The 14082-nt window shown below is 60.9% G+C and overlaps 1 protein-coding gene and 1 long non-coding RNA gene across 2 annotated transcripts in view; one reads left to right on the top strand and one right to left on the bottom strand.

The window, feature by feature from the left end:
* KCNK3 (potassium two pore domain channel subfamily K member 3) overlaps positions 1 to 4333 on the bottom strand; it is a 33103-nt gene extending 28770 nt beyond the window's left edge. Inside the window, exon 1 of the mRNA XM_090031118.1 lies at positions 3993 to 4333. Coding sequence (XP_089887244.1) covers positions 3993 to 4275 — 283 coding nt within the window. The 5' untranslated portion in view covers positions 4276 to 4333. The remainder of the gene's footprint in view (positions 1 to 3992) is intronic.
* A 3984-nt stretch (positions 4334 to 8317) lies between these two features.
* On the top strand, positions 8318 to 12375 carry LOC149875725 (uncharacterized). The gene is made up of 3 exons (XR_016440044.1): positions 8318 to 8785; positions 9220 to 9349; positions 9540 to 12375. It is a non-coding gene; the product is annotated as an uncharacterized LOC149875725 (long non-coding RNA).
* Positions 12376 to 14082: the final 1707 nt, after the last annotated feature.

Genomic DNA, 14082 nt, shown 5'->3' with positions numbered 1-14082 from the left:
TGGTGCCAGCGGGAGCATTGGCACAGCCCCGTGCCCATCCCCAGCCTGGGCTGCAGCCGGCACCTCTGGGGGAGGCTTAAAACCCCATAAGACATGGAGCAGAAGGAGGGGAGGGGGCAACCAGCAAAGCCCAGAAGCCGGGGGGATCCTCATAGCAGAGCACAGGCATCGCTGCACCTAGACCATCCCCACCGGTGTCTGCCCCCCTCTCCTTGACACCCCCAGCAATGCAAAGTCCCCCCTTCCCTGGCGTCTCTCCCACCACCTCCCTGCTCTGCCAGCACAGAAGTTTTTCCTGCGGTTCTGGGAGCGGTTTGGTAGGGCCCGATGCGTGGGTTTGCTCTCCGGCAGCAGCTCGTGTGTTGCCCAAGCGCTGCTCCAGACCCGAGGGGAGGAACCAGGCATGGCAGCCCAGTTTGGCCCTGGCATCAGTGCATGAGTTGCCATGAGGTTATATCGGTGGGGAACAGGCCTAGGCAGACGCATGGAAAGGGCACGCAGAGAGCAGCCCAAACTGGGCCCCCCGACCTGGAGGATGCCAGCGCGGGCACTCGGTACAGCAAACCCTGACGCCCACCTTCGAACACCGGGGCAGCCGTCCCAAAGTGGGGGACCGAGCCCCACAGACTTCCCTGAGCCCCGGCACTCGAACCTAGGGCTCAAGGATTTGGGTTGCCCGGAGCGGCTGATGAAGAGACAAGACAACCCCCAGCCTCAATCCCTTGGCCCGCTCTCAGCCAGCAAAGGCTGCTGCTGAAGCCACTCAGCAGCATCCTCCGAAGCTCATTTGAACAGGTAATTGCCTAATTAGGGTGCAGTCTCTGAGCTGTAGCCAAACTGCCTCTGCCCCATGTTTCTTTGGTCTTAATTGCATTATGGTGCCATGACCCACCGCTTCATCAGCCAGCCCTTAATCTTCGCAGGCCAGGCTGGAGCAATGCCCCTGCTCCCCGGCAGGGTCACGACTCACAGGGGAGGGCTGGGATGTCACGACACCCATGGCAAAGGGGTCCTTGGCTACAAGATCCTTTCTTCGAGGGGGAAGATCACATAGCAGAACAAGACTAGGAGACTTTGGGGCCTGAGATGCCACCGCCGCTCAATCTCCCAGCCTCTGCCTCCAGACTGTTCTCCGCAGCGCAGGAGAGGGCATCTCCTCTCCCGCTCTGCACATTGCTCTGCGCCGGGGCCGCGCGTTACATGCAGGAGGGCTGTCATGGGGCTGGCAGGCAGGCTGGGCCCCGGTCCTTCCTCCCCGCCTTGTTTTTGGAAACTTTCACTGCTTGAAAACCAGATTCCTGCAGTCAAGGCCGAGCGCGCTCCCCGCAGGCCTGACCCCCCGCGGCAAAGCTCGCCTGGAATGCGTGTCGCAACCGGCCCAGCTCGAAGCGCGCGGCCCCGCGGCTCCTCAGCCTGCAAGAAGCCCCCGACCCCGGCAGCGCGGGGTCCAGGCAGAGCGTGCCACCCCCAGCCCTGTCCGAACCAGCCCAGACAAACCCATTGCCCAGCCTCTGAGCATAACTACTGTCACCCCGCACACTGCACCAGGCATCGCACCTGCCCCTGCCGCAGGGAGAGCAGGGGGACGGCCTTGCCCCAAATCCTGCTGCCGCCAAGGGTGTTCAGAGACGCTCGAGAGATCCCAGGTAGGGGCCAGGAGGGCAATCCCCCCACCCCAGTCCGCACCACAATCCAAAACACAGCCTTGCCCTGGTGAGAACCTCTTTGTCGGACAATTTCTACCCGCAACACGTCTGCTTTGCAAGCCACCTGGAGGCCCCTGCCGGGTGCTGGGGGCAAGGCCCCACTCTTTGGGGACAGGCACCGATTTTGCCCCCCTTCCATTGGCGTGTTTCAATCCCGTTCCAGCGCGACGGGGGAGGAAAGGATTTGCTCTTCCGTTTCCAGACGGACTTGGTGGGACGCCCGGTTGGCTGTCATAAAACAGGCATTTTTCAAACCGAAACAGGAATGGCAGATCGCTTTTCTCCAAACAGAGCGACCCCAACCAAGCCGGTTTCTTTTCCCAAGTCCTGTGTTGCGGGAGATGCCCACAGCTCTCGCTTCGTTCCCCAGCTCGGAATAAGAGCAAGTCCCGAAGGGCTGCACTTTCCCACCCGGGAGACATGGCCGGCTGCCCCGCTGCCCCTACGACAGGAGGGGGAAACTGAGGCACAGAGACAAGCGAGTTGTCCCAGGACAGCGGGGCTGTTTCCCCTACGACTGATCTGCAGGATGTGAATGCACAAAACATCTGTGAGCAAAATGTGGCATGCAAAACCTCTCCCAGGCTGCCGGGTTGGCAGCTTTTAACCCGCCGCTGCATCCCACCCCGGATGCTGCGCCCCAGAGGCGGGTGCACGCTCGTGCTGGGTGAGCCACATCTGTGCAAGCTCGACTGCAGGCGAGGACGCAGAACCACAGCAGAAGGATGCCTGAAAATGAGCGGGACCTGCTGGCCGGCTCTGACCGAGCCTGCCTAATTCACCCGCCTCTCCCATCCCCCCGCACCGCTGAGGCTTCGTCCGCGCTCTCCCCTAGCCGCCCTGCCCTCCGGACACGAGTGGGAACCTGTGCCGTTGCAGGGAAGGGAAGCTCTGGGAGGCAGCCGGGGCAGCGATCAGCAAGCCCGTCTGCTCGGCGCAGCGCACGAGGCTACGGATCCCGGCCTCACGAGGGATGAGGGCTGGGAAGAGCCGGGCAGGGGGTGTCCGGCAAAGGGTGGACCACAACCCGGGTCTGAGCCAGCAGTGTGCACCCCCCCCGCCCAGCATCCAGGGCTGTAATTATAGGAGTGTCACCTGGAAATGCAGGGCAGTGATTTTCACTTCCCCCCTCCGCTCAGCCCCGGGGAGGCCTCCCCTGCAGCGCCGCGTCCAGTCTGGAGCCCCGCGCTTCAAAGGAAGACGTGGCCAGATTGGAAAGAGTCCAGCGGCGAGCGACAGAAATGACTGGAGGCCTGGGAAGGAGAATTGCGCTGAAAGCGCCGGGATTGATTAGTCTGGAGGAGAAAAGGCCGAGGGGGGATTGGGTGACAGCCTCTGAATACAAAACGGGAGATTTCAAAGAGGACGGAGATGGCTTGTCCCCGGCCTCCGTGGGGAGGGTGGGACGGGCTGCGATTGCAGCAAGGGAGCTGGAGGGCGCTTCAGGACGGGGAACCGGGTCCCCAGAGGGGCACCTGTCAGCCAGAGGTGGTCCTGGCCCCCCAGGGCAGGCTAGACCCCGGAGGGCCCTGGCTTGGAGTCTATGGCTGGAACAGGCGCAGGCGCAGGCGCAGGGGCACGACGGCGCCAGGGCGGGGTTTCGGTGCATGCCTTGTGCCTGCCCTGGCTGTGCCCACGCCGCTGGCCTGTGCCAGTGCCCTGCCCCGCGCGTTAGCACAGCCGGGCCCCACCCCGGCTGCTGGCAGCAGGGTCCCGGGACAGCGCGCCAGGCTCCTGTCTACGCTAGGGCTGGGAGGCCCCGCCGCGTCCGGCCCCCGCTTGGAGCAAGCCCTGCACAGCCTCTCTGCCCCCGTCCGGAGCCAGCCTCTGTTACGGCTGGGCAGGGAAACCAGCTTCCAGCCCCTGTCGGCGAGGGGGCAGGGGAGGCGCCAGGCAGGCGCAGGGCACTGCTGCTTCCCAAGGGCCGGCGCGGACCCCCTCCCCAGAAAGCAGTGCTTTAGCGACCAGGCCGTCGTTGCCCAGCCCGCACCCAGCCGGGGAGCCTCCAGCCCGGTTTCACTCCGGCTTGTCAGGGCGGCGGAGGACACGCCGCTGGGACGGCAGCCCCCGGCCCGGCACGGCGCCTTCCCCCCGGCCCGGCTCTGCTCTGACTGTGAGCGGGGCGGGGGAAGAGCCGCGGGGCATGCCCCCCCCGCCAGCCCCGCTGCGCGCGCCCGCCGCGCGCCGGGGCAGGGAGCCTCCCGGGCCGTTGCGGCCGCCCCCGCCCCGGCCCCGCGGCAGGTGGAGGAAGCCCGGCGCCCCTCGCCGCGGCCGGCCGGCCCCTACCGATGGTGGTGATGACGGTGATGGCGAAGTAGAAGGAGCCGGCGAAGCGCCACTGCACGCCCGCCTTGTGCGGCTTCAGCCGGAGCACCACCCACTCCAGCTCGCTGTAGCCGGCCGCGCTCAGGTTGTACTTGCTCGCCAGCTCCAGGCGGTTCTGCTCCAGCCGCCGCCTCTCCGCCGTCTCCTGCTCCGACTCGAGCGCGTCGAAGACGGCGGCGCCCACCAGCAGGTAGGCGAAGGTGCAGCCGATCAGCGCCAGCGTCCGCACGTTCTGCCGCTTCATGGCCCGCGCGCCCGGGGGCGGCCGGCGGGGCCGGGGCCGGGGCCGGGGCCGGGGCCGGCGGGGCCGGGGCCGGCGGGGCGCGGCGGCCGGGGCGCTGCTGGCGGGGCGCGGCGGCCGGCCCGGGGCATGGCTGCGGGGCGGGGCGCGGCGCGGCGCGGCGCGGCGGGGCGGGGCGGGGCGGGGCGGGAGCTGTTCCTTCAGCACCGGGGCGGGCGCGGGCGCGCCTCTCTCCCGCACACCAGCTCGGCCGCTGCACGCCCGCTCGCGCACAGGCGCGCGGGCGGCGGGGGCCGCGTGTCGGGGGAAACTCCCCCCCGGCGTGCGCAGGGCGCGGCCGGGGCCGGGGCCGGGGCCGGGGCTGGCCGGGCCGAGCTTCCGGTCACCCGGTGACCGACCCTCTACGGACACAGGCGTGCGCCCATGCGTGCACGCGCAGGCCCGCAGGCGTGTACGCGTAGAGGCAAGTACGTGCAGATGCACACGGGCATGTACGGACACTCACACGTGCACAGGCATGCACACGCACGCATGCCGATACATTGTGCACACCTGCATGCCCCCAGACATACACACACACATGTGCGCACACAGGGCCAGGGGCTGGCGGGCTGCTACATGTGCCTGACATCCTAGCACTAACACATGTGCACACACACACACACCCTGGGGTGCAAAGACACGCATCTCACAGACCAGCTTGGACCCCAACGGTGGTGCACACACCCGACAGCTGTGTCCACTTCATGCACCCGACATCTCAGCCTTCAGTCATGCACACCCCAATATGCACAAGTATGCTCACACACCCACATGCATGCGTGTGCGTGTACATACGTGGCCAGTAGCCGAGTGTGTGTTACATGCCCGTGACACACCCACATGCATGCGTGTGCGTGTACATACGTGGCCAGTAGCTGAGTGTGTGTTACGTGCCCGTGACACCCCAGGCTCTGCCCGCGCACACTTACACATGCGCACAGAGCCATGGCAGAGTGTGTACTACATGTATGTGACATCTCAGCTTTCTCTCTCTCTCTCTCACACACACACACACACACACACACTCACGCACCCGCCTTGTGTGGGGGTTAGACCCTGACTGCTACTAGCCGAAGAGGCCAGTGGGAGAGCCTGACCCAGTGCACGGGTCCCCGGCTTCCTGCACGGGCCGTCCTTGCTGCCCCGCGGCCTGGAGCGCCTGGCAAGGATGCTGCCGGAGGAGGGGGCGGCCCTGGCGTGGAGCCGCGGAGCCAGGTGCTTTGCCAGGTGCCGGGGAGCTCTCCCTTCTGTCAGAGCGGCGTTGCTTCCTTGGCTCTGGCTGCGAGGGGTTGGGCCGAATCCTGATCTCCTGCCAGTGGGGCGAGGCATGTTTCAGTGCATCAGCTGTCACCCCAAAGCAATGAGACACGAGCTATTCCCAGCTCGGCCACGGACTGACTTTGCGCAAGGCTATCAGTCTCCCTAGGCCGGCTCCTGCTCCAGCTCTTGGGCAGCTGAAGAGGGTGCCAGGTGCCTAGGAGCCGTTTTGTTCTACCTTGCTCCCGTGGATGAACCGGCTGCAACGCACGGCCGTCACACCCCTGGACTGCATCAGATCCCGCAGCGAGGAGGACAGGACCCACCTACCTCTGGCATGAGCTCTTTCTCAGGGACTCGAGCAGGCAAGGGATGGCTTGAGTAGCAGCAGGTCGAGGGCAGTGATTCGTCCCCTGTATTCGGCACTGGGGAGGTCGCAACTGGAGTCCTGTGTCCAGCTGTGGGCCCCCACTACAGAAGGGATGTGCACACATTGGAGAGAGTCCAGTGGAGGGCAACGAAAATGGTTGTGGGGCTGGGGGACAGGACTGGTGAGGAGAGGCTGAGGGAACTGGGCTGACTGAGTCTGGAGACGAGAAGAGGAGACCGAGGGGGACTGAATAGCAGCCGTCACCTCCCTGCAGGGGGGCTGCAAGGTGGATGGAGATGGGCTGGTCTCAGTGGGGGCAGACGGCAGGACAAGGAGCAATGGGCTCAAGCTGCAGCAAGGGAAGTTGAGGTTGGATATTAGGAAAAAATTCTCATCGGGGGGTGGTGGCGCACTGAAACAGGCTCCCCAGAGAGGTGGTGCAGTCTCCATCCATGGAGATGTTGAAGACCCGGGTAGACAAAGCCTTGGCTGGGATGATGTAGCTGGGGCTGGTCCTGCTTGGAGCAGGGGGTTGGACTAGATGTGACCTCCTGAGGTCCCTTCAACCTTAATTTTCTCTCTTCAATGTGTCCACCTCCTCTCTGTCGTGGGGGCCCACAGCTGGACACAGGACTCCAGATGTGGCCTCCCCAGTGCCGAATAGAGGGAAAGAATCGCTGCCCTCGACCTGCTGGCAGCGCTTCTGCTAATACAGCCGAGTATACCATTAGCCTTCCTGGCACCACGGGCGCCCTGCCGGCTCCTGCCCAGCTTCTTGTCCCCTGTCCCCCTCAGGTCCTTTCTGCAGAGCTGCTGCCCAGCCTGCACCGGTGCAGGGGATCGCTCCCTCTGAAGTGCAGGACCTTGCGTTTGCCCTTGTTGGACCTCAGGAGATTTATTTTAGTCCAGTCCTCCAAATGTGTTGAGATGTCTCTGAATCCTACCGTCCTGTGTGTCCCTGGGCAAATCCCTTACCTCCAGCTTTGCCCAGGAGGCCAAAAATGCCCCGTGCCTCATCTTCTGAGTGCCCACTGTGGGCTGGATCCGGAAGTCACTGCTACAGGACGTGGTGGATGGTGGTAATGTGACCTAGCTCCAAAGGGGACAGGACAAATTCTGGGAGGAAAGGTCCATTAGGGGCTGAGAGGGGGCAGCCTCCAAACCAGAGCTCCCTTCACCTCTGAGGGCTGGGAGCTGTGGTGGGAGGGCAGCCACGGGGGGGGACAAATCCTGCCTGTACCCTGTTTGCCCTCGTGTCAGCATCTGCTCTCTGCCATTGCGGGAGACAGGCTACGGGGAGACCCAGCAAATGGCAGCGTTTGTGCCTGAAAGTGCAAGCACGCCCAGCTGCAGCCCAGCTCTGCCAGTCGCTGGGTGCCAGCTCTCCAGGAGCCGGCAAGGCACAGCAGACACCCCCGTCGGGTGCACCGAGTGCGCAGGGCGCTGTGGCCTGTCTTCTCCCCGTGCTTCCCCCTTGCCAGGTGAGTTCGTTAAGGCAGACGAGGACGAGCACACGGCAAAGCCCAGGGGGAAATGCCTGATCCTGTCTTCATAGCAACAATAGCACAACGGGCTGAAACCAAGAGAAGCAGCCAGGCACCGAGCACCGGCACGGAGGGGAAAACACCATGAAGGGGCCTGGGCTACACGGTGCAAGAGGCAGGGGCCTGGGGGAAAAAATAGCCTGTTTCTGCCATGGGAGGGTGTGCGGCTGCATGTGCAATTGAAAGGCGAGGGCTTCCCTAACCCTGGTCTGGCTTTCCTGAATGCTGGAGAGCTTCGCTGCTCCCCTGGCTCGGACTGGGGGGGTATGGTGTGTGTGAGCACGCAGGGATAATTATACCGCTGCAAAACCCCCCGCTTTGAAGCCAGAAGTCAGGAAGGCGCTGCTGCACCTTCGTCATCACAGGGAGAGGAGGGGGGCTGCGTTGCTCTTCCAGCCAGCCCCGGCTCACGAACGGAAACACGCCGGGTGGACTGGGGGAACGGGAAAAGAAGCCGAGCGAGGCAGTCACGGCAGCGTCCCCGGGGCGCTGTGTCTCAGCTGCAGAGGGGAGAGCACCTGGACTTTGCCCAGGTTGCAAACAGGAGTCAACGGAGCTGTCCGACCGCGCCGCACGCCAGGCGGGGCCGTTCCCACGGGGCCGAGGAGCGTGGGAGCACGTGGCAGTGCTAGGCTCCCCAGCCTGGAAGGGACCCCCTGCCTAGCACGTCTCCATCTCCATCTCCTCTGGGAAATCTCCAGGGAGGCAGATTCCCCAGCTGCCCTGGGCAGGCTATTCCCCTGCAGTGCTGGCCTAGCGGGAAGGATGCTTCCCCTGAGATCTCAGCCCTGGTGTCTTCCCTCTGGCACCCTGAGAGATAGAGCAATGTTTTTGCTTCCCGCACAGAAGCTGGGGAAGGGGAAGTGGGTCCTTGCTACCTCAGGGCTAAATAATAGGAGGTGTGAACATGCTGCAGGGCTGCCGTGGTCGGGGTAATTCACTACTGCCCCATGGGTGCACCCGGCAGTGAATGACCGGTGCACCGGGAGCCTCCCAGCCCCCAAAGGGAAGGCTCACGCCGCCCAGCTTCCCCCTGTCTGACTCTGTTGTCCATGTTACTTCTTCCCCCTCTTGCAAACTGGGCGCACGTGGCATGATGCAGCCACAGCCCCGGGCGGCGGCAATCAGCAGAACTGCACTGTCTCCAGTGGAGCTCTACACCCGGGCAGGATGTGGCCCTGGGTGGGCGTGGTGCATGTTTGGACAGAAAGATCATGCTGGCTTGAGTCCTTGTGACAAAGTAGATGTGGAGATTCCCAGGGCCGGATCCTGAGGTCTTCGACACCAGCATCAAGAGGGGGTAAGCCCTTGTCTCCCATAAACCGAGGGGTGAAGGGCACACACCGTCTGTCCCGACACGGGCAATGGGCACCATCAGCTGGGTGATGGATGGCTTTTCGGGTGCCAGCACCTCTGACCAGTCCCCCAGACTGACCCTTCTGGGTCCAAGTGAAAGTGGGGGCATTTGACAAGCCAGAGCAATGCAGTTTGGGTTGACACCTTGTTTGCTGTGGCCCCCGATAAAACGCGTCAGTTTGATACTACAAAAAAAACTAGAACTCTTGGTTCTAAAATGATACCTTTTATTAGATCAACTGGAAAATGGCAAGAAAATTGTCCTTTTCCTCAAGCTATCAGGATCAAAGCCCCTTCTTCAGGCTCTGGGAAAAGTGTAGATGGTACAAGATGGCAAAAAGTCCCCATAGGTAGGAAATAAACTTCTTTTTTGCACAGAGGGAGCTGAAGATGGAAGGCTGTCTCTCTGGGTCCATGAGAGACCCAGTCTGATACTGAAAACTGGGATTTTTTACTTTGGCCAAGAGTCTCCAAGGAGTAAAGGCAGGAAAACCAGGAAAGTGAAAAGGTCTGCTTCAAAACCAACAAAACACCTGATTTCACATGTTTCCCAGCTACAGGGTCATAGCTGTTGTATGGGATGGGAAACAGCTCTGGGCAGTGTGTGTTCCTGACCTGCTCTCACAGCAAATGCCATGTTTTTTACCCCGATCTCCGGCGTCGAGGGCCAACACCCCGTCCTCTTTCTCTCCCATCAGATTCCTGTTTGATCTGCAGGGCATTGCACAGAGATCCTGCCGGTTGCAATGCCCTGCTGAGCCAGTTCGTGAACCTGGAAGACCCCCTTGCATCTCAGTCCATGTCTGAATGCGTCTGGCAGTAGTTTCCATAACATGGGACTGATTCTGGCTCCTCTAACCCAGACTGGAGGATGCAACATGGAAGAAATGCAGCCCAGCAGCTGGGGGGAACCTAGACCTGCCTGGCCTGATCCCTCCGCGCTTTTGCCCCGGGCAGGATACAAACAGGTCCTCTGGTGCCAATGCCCAGCAGGAGGAGGCTGAGCACTTCTGCATCCAGCTGGTGGGAGACATTCTGCTTGCAATGCAGAGAGATCCCTGAGCTCAGCCCCAACGAGGGCCGTGTGTGCGCCTAAACGACCTATCAAAGCCCTCAAGTGTGCTACTCAGAAGGCGACAAGGGGCTATTAATGTCTGATTGGGAACATCCATCTAGGTGCCACAGCAAAGTGCTCTCTCTCACTCAGGTCCTCTTCAGCAGGGCACCACCAGGCTGGCCTGCGTGGCATCGCCAAAGGTCAGAGGGCAAAGGGCAAAGGCAGCCAGGCCTTGGAGGCCATCAGGTTAGGGGCATTAGACACTCCAGCCAGTGCCTGTCTTGCATCACCTTCAGCCTGTTGCTTCCAAGCCCCCACGGCCTCTCGGGAGGGCATGCCCCACAGCTCTGACCACGAGACACCAGGGGGGAGAGGGCTCCAGTCCCACTGGGGAACTAGCTGCAGACAGGCATCAGATTTATCCCAGGATAAGCCATTTTATCCCAGGAAAAAGTGCAGTCATTCAGATGTCTGTGTCTGTTGCCACCGGGATAAACCCTAAAAACGTTCATGGTGTAAGTGCTAATGGTTCATCCGGCGACATCGCAAAGCACCTCTGAACGATGGACCCGGGATGGCATCGCTGAATCAGTGGTGGAAAAGCCTCAACGCAGTCAGGGACTCACTGAACTCTGATTGCAAGGGCAATGTGTGTACATGCCAATCCCGGGTTATTTCTGTTCTGGGGCAAACACAGGCACGATTTAACCCGGGACAAATGCAATGTCTGTTCCTAGCCCATGCCTCCAGAAAAAGGTAGAAAAGGCACTTAAACAGGGACATAGCTGCAGCCTTCAAATACTTGGAGGGCTGCTTTCAAGAAGGGGAAAGCACCTCTTCTCTCTTGTTGCAGGAAGGAGAGTGTGGACCAGTAACTGCAAAGTAAGTTTAGATTGGAGATCCAGAAGCACTTCTTGGTTGTTACAGCAGGGAGGCGGTGAGGAGTAGATGCTCAGGGAAGGGGTGGACTCCCCAGCTCTGGAGGTGTTCAAGGAGCGTCTGGACACCTGCTCATCGGGATGATTTAGGTATAGCGATGCCTGTGAATACAGGGATTTCCCTTTGTGATGGGCCCCTGAGTCAGCCAAGGCCATAAGGGTACAGACTCCCCACAAGGTGCGATACTCAATTATAGGACAGCTAAACTTAGGAAGAAAAAAAAACCAACTTTAATAATTAGGGCAAGCAGTACTATGGGTGTGGGGACAGCAAACACAACATAAAGGTTCAAAACACACTGGGTGTGTCTACACGAGATGCTTTACTGTGCAATAGGCTAATCTACTGCACAGTAAAGCATCACCGTCTACACATGCAGGTGCTTACTGCACAGGAAATTGGTCTGCTGTGCAGTAAATTTACTACCTGCATATGTGAGTAGCAAAGTTACTGCGCCATACATTTGGTGTGTAGTAAAGTCAAATAGCATTAATTGCACATGTAGATGTGCCCACTATCTCCTTTTCACTCTCACCCACAGCCAGGGCTTACTTCACCGTTCACAGCAGGCTGCAGGCTGGCCGGTGCTTTTGCAAGTGCACGTGCGTGTGTGCATTCTCCAGCTTCCAGCTGGCATCTCCTTCCCTGCTCTGGCTTCCCCAGGGGGTCTCTAAGTTACCCTCTGCTCTGCTCAGCCCCTGCACCCCCATCTCCTCCCCTTTCCCCCTGGGGTTGTGACATTTAGACCACGCGGGGGGAGGATTCACAGGGGACAGGGCAGTCTTGCTGACTGGGGAAGGAGCATGGGTCCCTGCTTTGGATGGAGTGGAAGACCTAGCTGCCCAGGCTGATGAATGCGGGAGACTTAAAGGGACCCTTGTGCTGGCAGGTGGGGAAACTGAGGCATGGGAGGAGTGTGCATGGGTGGGGCAGACAGATGGACAGGCTGGATGTCTATCCCCTGGGCAGACAGATGGGCACCCGCCCCCCCCCCGCCTCCATAAGGCCCAGGATCAGGACCCAGGTGCTATACAGGAGCAGGAGCCACTGGGACCAGTAAGCAGACTGGAAGAGGCACAGGAGGGGATGGCCGGGAGCACTGGAAGGAAGGGCTGCTCTGCGGGAGAAGCAGAGAGGAGGCTCACCCAGGAAGTGAGGGGAGAAATGGAGCCCCGCACCCACAGGGAGAAGCCAGCCTGTCTCAGGCCAGCCCCCGATGCATCCTGGCTTGGAGAAAGCCTTGTATCTGCACCCCAAGAGACTTGTGCTCCCGCCTCTGCTGGCCGCAGTCCTAGCGCTCTCTGGCTCAGAGCAGCTGTGCCAGGATAATGCATGTCTCTCCCGTGAGTCGGGCACCGGCTCACCCAGGACAGGAAGAGATGCCGCACATCTCCGTTCCAGGGGCCGCAACGACTAGCAAAGAGCCAGCCTCGTTAATGGTCATCGCAGTCTTCCCGGACAGATCCCAGCGTGTTGGATGCCACGTGCCGGCCGGGAGGGGCAGGCAGCCACTTCTTGGGCATGACGTAGCCTCGTCGAAGCGGGCAGGGAGGGATGGGAGGATTCCTGGATCCAACTGAAGGATGCAGGAGGTGATGGGCCACAGTGGCACGATGCCAAGGTGCTTGGGTTAAGCCCAGCCCGAAAATGTCACGGGGTTTTTAATGAATACAAGTGGCTGCGACCTCTGCTCTCCATCGCTGGAGTGGGAGGGAGGGGATGGGCGGCCTAGTCACAACAGCTGGGGGCCGGACGTGAGCAGAAAGGAAAACAGCCTGTAGGAGCCAGAGGCAGGCAAAGGGGCTTGTGCGCATCTTCTTGGGGAGCTGCTGGTGGTACGGGAGGAAGGGCAGTGCAAAAGGATTGAGCACAGCCAATGCAGGGCACAGCAGGGTGGGGGTTAGGGGTGTCCTGGCATTTCCAAGCCAGGCTGGCTGGTTTGACAGAGTGGGATTTTGCAATAAAGAGCAGGGGGCCTGGGGCCGGCTGGCTGGCCACTGTGGAGTGGGGAGAAGATCATGTCTGAGAGACAGCCAAGCACCTGTGTCTGTGGGGTAAACACAGACATCGGCTTTCTCCTTTTTCATTGGCAATCTTAGAGCCAGGGGGCTGGCAGGGAGCTGCAGAGGCCCCATCTAGTCCAGCCCCTGCCTGAGGCAGGATCAGCCCTGTCCAAACCAGTCCAGGGCAAATCCAGTGCCCAACCTCTGAGCAAAACAACACCGTCAGTGCTGACCCAGCACCAGTCATCATACCCGACCCTGCCCCAGGGAAAGAAGGGGGACTGTGGTGGACGACATCCTACTGGTGCAAAGTGTGTTCATAAACACGGAGAGGCCCCAGGCAGAGGCCATGCCCCGCTACAGGGGACGGCAAAACTCCTCCCAGTCCGTTCCCAATCTGCCCAAGGGGAAAAAAATCCTTCCTGACACCAATGCAGCACTGGCCTGACCCTGAGCAGAGGAGCAAGATCCTGTAGCCAGGTCCCTGTGAGGTTGGTGCCAGCAGGATCACCGGCACAGCCCAGTCCCCATGCCCAGCCTGGGCTGCAGCCAGCATCTCTGATCCCACTTTAAGAACTTGCAACATAGCTAAGATAGCACTTGTTCCTGGGATCATCAGGGCTCATCCAAGTCAATAGCCATTCAAGTTTTGTGTGGAAGGGATTGTCCTGCGCCTGCTTTAGTGCAAGGCAAAGCCCTGGGGACAGAGAGACCCGGGATGAATCCCAGCTCTCTTTTTACCCCCAGTGACTTCCAGTGAAATCACCAGCTCTGGGCTTCTCTGGAAGTCCATCACAGGTAGATCCCTAGATTAGCAGGCACCTCAATAGTCTCAAGATGGTCCAGACAGTCTCAGAGCTCCCATGTGCTAGGCGCTGCACTGTACAGACACAGTGAGGCACAGGCCCTGCCCCAGCTGAGACTGGGACCCTGTTGTACAAGGAATGGCACAGATAGAGGGAAAGAGCCAGTTCCTGCTGTGGCTAACATCAGGGCTCCATGGGGCTGGCCCAGGGGACCAGGCCCCGTAAGGGCACTGACCCAGCCCCTAAAGTAGGCGCCTCAATCACTTTGCGGAGCAAAGCAGCAGCACTGTGAACAGATGCACAGGGCACCTGCTGTGGGTGCTGGGTCAGCCCCTCCAGGACCAATCAGAATCAGGCTCTTCACATGCACGGGCACCTGGACTGGGCTTACATGTACATAGGAGCCAGCAGCCCCCAGCATCACCCCTTCCAGAGG

Source organism: Crocodylus siamensis, chromosome 1 (assembly GCF_052110815.1).
Source record: "Crocodylus siamensis isolate JL-2025a chromosome 1, ASM5211081v1, whole genome shotgun sequence".
NCBI classification, from domain to species: Eukaryota; Metazoa; Chordata; order Crocodylia; family Crocodylidae; genus Crocodylus; species Crocodylus siamensis.
This window is presented reverse-complemented; position numbering and strand designations above follow the sequence as displayed.